General features: G+C 40.9%; 1 protein-coding gene across 1 annotated transcript; it reads right to left on the reverse strand.

Annotated features, from left to right (window-relative positions):
• Positions 1 to 2398: 2398 nt before the first annotated feature.
• Positions 2399 to 4455, reverse strand: EAE97_003551 (uncharacterized protein; the record flags this gene model as incomplete). Its single annotated transcript, XM_038874063.1, has 3 exons — positions 2399 to 2930; positions 3017 to 3429; positions 3655 to 4455. 3 exons carry the CDS (start codon positions 4453 to 4455, stop codon positions 2399 to 2401), a joined length of 1746 nt encoding a protein of 581 aa, XP_038734672.1.
• Between the last annotated feature and the right edge of the window lie 273 nt (positions 4456 to 4728).

Raw genomic sequence — 4728 nt, forward strand, 5'->3', positions numbered from 1 at the left:
TTCCTAAGTATATATTTCTCTCAACTCCTTCTCCTCTTTTTCCTCTTTCCTCTTTCCTCCTTTGCAATGCAATCTACAGCGAGGATGAACATCCCATTCCGTAAGAACTTGCTCGAGTAGAAAGAATCCGAGTATAAACATACCTACTTTAGTATAAGATCATATATCCAGAGAAATTCATTCTCAACACCAGTACTTTGCTCTGCTCTGCTTTGCTTTGGTCTCAATATTTATTTTTATTTTTGTTTTTGTTTTGATTTCAATGTGTGATCTGGATATGTAATAATGAGTGTGTAAAGAGTTGATTTTGATTCTATGGATCTGGAATCTTTAGATGTGTCTATGAGTATGTCAAATCAAATGCACGTCATGTTTTGCTCGTTAAGGCTACGAGGTACGAGGTATAGCAAGGGTGAAGTGAGTGTAGTGTGATGCGAAGCACGTGATGGTGTGTACCCCACTATGTTGACGTGTGACGTGTGGGATTGATGGTTGAAAAAGGGGGAGGGGATGTACTGTTGTAGTGTTATTTATATATATTTTAAGGAAGAATCATAATTCTTCGGAGAGGAGGAAATAAATAAATAAAACTATCCTAATACTATCTATCCAATCCATTCTGACTATCCACACTGCAATTGAATTAATTAATATTCTCAAGGGAAAGAACCCGAGGTCTCATATTTCTGTCTTTGTCTTTGTCTCCGTCTGTCTCCACCATTCCAATTCCATGCATTCACACCACAGAACCGCTTCTATCTCCTGATCCCATATAAATCAATACAATCTCAAGTTCTCATATAACAACCTCACCAAGCTTCTGTGGTCCAATGGTTAGGATTCCACCCTTCCAAGGTGGAGGTTCGTGTTCGATTCACGGCAGTTGCATTTTCCTTTTTGCATTTTTCTCGAATTCGATTCTAAATTTTAATTTGTTTCTTTGTCCGTCTGTCTCTTTGGCTTTTTTGTGTAAATAAATTGAGTAGGGATGGATGTGGATGTGGATGTGGATGGACTCGAATTTTACTGTGGGTGGGGAAAAGGGGAGAGAGCAGGCCGGCTGAGCGGCTCGGTTCGGTTCCGGCGGGATCGTGAAGGTGTGAGGATTTTATGTTTATGGTTGTTGGAGATTTTTGGTGCTGTCTACCTAGTACTTATTTATTGGTGTTCGTAATTGTTTGTGGAAAGGGGGGATTTGAAGATATTTTGGTGCTTGTAGAGTTTAGTTATCATATTTGTTGAATGCTCATTTACTTTGGCTACCTTTTTTGAATATTCCGTAGGACACAATCTGATACGTTGACAGGCAAAAAGGTGTTAGTTGGTATGCTATGCTGTTAGAATATTTATTCTAAATGGTTAATTATATCAACATGGTATCCAAATAAAAGAAAAGGAATTGTAGAAGTAAGTTGACTTGAAGTTAGTGAAATTTCTATTCCGAGAAAATCTTCCATCATCTAATGATATCGTTATGATCACTGTTGCGTTCGATATCCTCCTCCATCTAAAGTATGATCAAGAAAAAATCCATCGTTCGAAAAACACAGAATCACAATTCCGGACATCTTTTGAAATGGCATTCTATCAGATCTGGTTCTCAGGGGTCATATCGAATGATTGCACCAGATCTGTATCTTCCTTTGTAGGTAAATTTTACTCTCTTTCTCAGTGGTTGTTTTGAGTCTCGGAGAGAAAGGGGGAATATATCCTGAGATGGTAATTTCTGATGCTTGGAGTGATGTACATATTTGTTTCTTCGATTGTGAATATGGAAGTTGGTAATTCCTGTTTTAGCCGCGATCAAGAATTAGTTAGTTATCGATGCTGGGTAATATTATCCTATTCGTCTTCTATCGATCGAGTAAACGTCATGAAAAAGGCTTTTTTATAGGCCAATTACGATTTTAGAACTGCTTGGCATTCCATGATTCAAGCGGAATGTATGGATGCTTCATCGTATCTGGCTATGCAGGATATTATATCACAAACAAATCAATCTGGACAAGCAAGTTCTATAGAAGAAATTCTATGTAAATTCTCTTCGTTTAAGAAGCTATCTTATTGAGAAGATACTCACAACAATATACCATAAACGCCAGATTTTTGGGTCCGAATCAGTGCAGTTTCGATTCAAAATGCCTTTCATCCTCAACTAATGTCCGTATTAAAGCAACCTTGTAGAATCATGATCTTGTATCAATACAATCTCACACAATTTCCCCACTCCGTAGTCATTCTCCCCACCAGCACAAATCCCCAAACAGGCGGGATAAATATCCCAAGAGGAATAAAAGCAAACACATGTAAGAGAGCCGCTGCCGGCCGAGGATTAAATTTAAGTGATACCGACGCGAGGGTTTTAGACACAACTTTATTAAGCACTCGGAAAACCCTTTTAGTCCTCTTTTTCCAACCGCCAATTCACGCTTTGTTCCTCGTTTCGAAGCGTTTTGTCCATTTCATAACTAGTATGATAGAAGTCGGGAGCACCCGATAGATACAAAGAAAAAAAGATTGGAAACAAAAAGAGGACCTTGAGTAGCTCAAGGGTATTGAGTAGGGGAAGACAGAATGCATATAGACCACTAGCAAGCCAAGTCATCATGATACCTCTTTCAGTTACGGAACTCTCGCCAGAATGGAATTTCGTCAATCCCGCAATTAACCCAAAGAAGAGACCTACAACACAAACTCCGATACTAATCTCTACTAGTATAGCCCATCCTATTCGTCCATTTGTTCTTGTTATATTTGATAAGTAAAGAAGCTCTTCGGGCTCGGCGATCGATGCAGTAGTCGTAGTGGGTCTTTCCGGCAGTTTAAGTAGCATACGCACATTGGAAATAGATGCGGCCAGGCAATTCTCTTCACCATCAGTGATCGGTGAAAGTACTCTGAATTGGGTCTCATTGGAATTTTCTTTATTGCTTTTGGCGGATTAGCAAAGTCATCCCAGCGGAGAAATCGATGACAATTTGGATGGTAGATTGTAGCCGATCGAACTGGAGTAAACTCTGCATAGTCCCCCGAACTTATTGGAATAATACAATCTTTCAATGCAAGATTATATATAATCATAATCCGTTTAATATAAGAGTCAGCGGATTTGTAGGCTTTAAGCCTCATCCTATTTTCCCTCATGTTCTGCAACATGGTGAAAAATGAACTTGTCTTCTCACCCCGAGCAGATGACAAATCTTCCATAACCAGATGAACGGTATATAATAGGCCTTTTCTTGATGACCGCCTGGGTACACGAGGAATTTGGATCTGGTATTCATCCGTCGTGTCCACTGGCCTTGCTAGGATATCCTTCGGATTCAACTGCGTGCGAAATTCATCGTCGAAGAAAACATTCTGTAACGCTGGGTTTTCATTGCCACTATTAGACAATGATGCACCAGTTGAATCTGCAGGATGGTTGGCCTGAGTTGCGCTCGTTTCGGGTTATTCGTAGAAGGAGCAGTAGAAGCAATGAGTTGAGAGACTACTTCCAGATGTATCATTTTGGCATCTTTAGCGGATAGCTTCGGTTTTGCCTCACTTGCAGTGATTCACTTGCAGTGATTAGATCAAGTAGATAAATGGCCATATACAAAACATACATCTCACTAGCCGTTGAAGTAAGGGCAAGGGATAAATTTTGAATACCTTTTTTGTAAGACCACTCCATGCTTGATTCTCAATTTGCATCCCATCTTTTGGTAGGAGGGAAATCATTTGGGCTATTTCTCCTTCAAATCTTCTACCTAATTTCTCTGCTTCAACCATAGTCTCGCTGCGTATCATATACAAGCAAGAATAGTCTGGAGAGACCATATTGGAGATTAGGTTAACATGAGTCATAGCAAGATATGGTATAACTGTTAGGTGATATGATGCATATCCCCAGCGGCTAACCAAATCTGGGCGATTTGAGAGAAGGGTGGTGAATGCAGCGACAACCTGGATAAGTGAGGCCACTGCTTTCAGAACACAATGGCTAGCACTGATCTCGCTACTAAGCCCCGGATCTTCGTGAGTGTCCGAAGCCACTTGAGAAATCAGAAAGGTGTTGCGGGGTACTATGGCAAACTCATAGCCTTCTGGAAGATCGTATGCACCATGCACTCGTGACAATCGTAAGTCTACGCGCGATCTCGCCCAGACCGAATCGAAGTGTATCCACGTGGATGATTGTTCGCGGGCATATGAAGAAAGATATGTTATCATGTTTGCTTTTATGGGTTGAGATGAGTCGTGCCCAAATTGCCCCTCGGGATCTGTATTCTCCACGTCTTTATCATCCTCAAGCACTACTCCCACAGAAATTTTTTGACTTGGCTTAGGTCTCCAGTGAGGTGCTCGAACAGCCATACATAACGCCCCGGCTCTGCATGCTTTTTCGAGCTCGTTTCGAGCTAATATTGGTAGTCGAACGATAGCGTTGAGCGCTCGCAGGAGACCAGACATCGGAAAAACAATGCCAAAAGAGCATTGCAGCCCTGAAGAAGGGTGTCATCTCCAGGGCTTGATTTGACAGTTGCTGCATGGGCTAAATAATTTGTGGCAAAGAAAATGATAACAGCAGCAGCTGAAGGCCAATAGTCCCTGGTAATAGGAAGGCACAATATGTGGTCATTGTCATGTTAAGTTGTGCTATTGGGAACTTTTATGGTGATATTCGTTAAAGGACGATCGGGAAGAATGGAGCTCATCATGAGATTGAATTAGACGTTCAAGGTA

The sequence above is a fragment of the Botrytis byssoidea genome (assembly GCF_014898295.1).
Source record: "Botrytis byssoidea strain MUCL 94 chromosome Unknown BBYS_006, whole genome shotgun sequence".
NCBI classification, from domain to species: domain Eukaryota; kingdom Fungi; phylum Ascomycota; class Leotiomycetes; order Helotiales; family Sclerotiniaceae; genus Botrytis; species Botrytis byssoidea.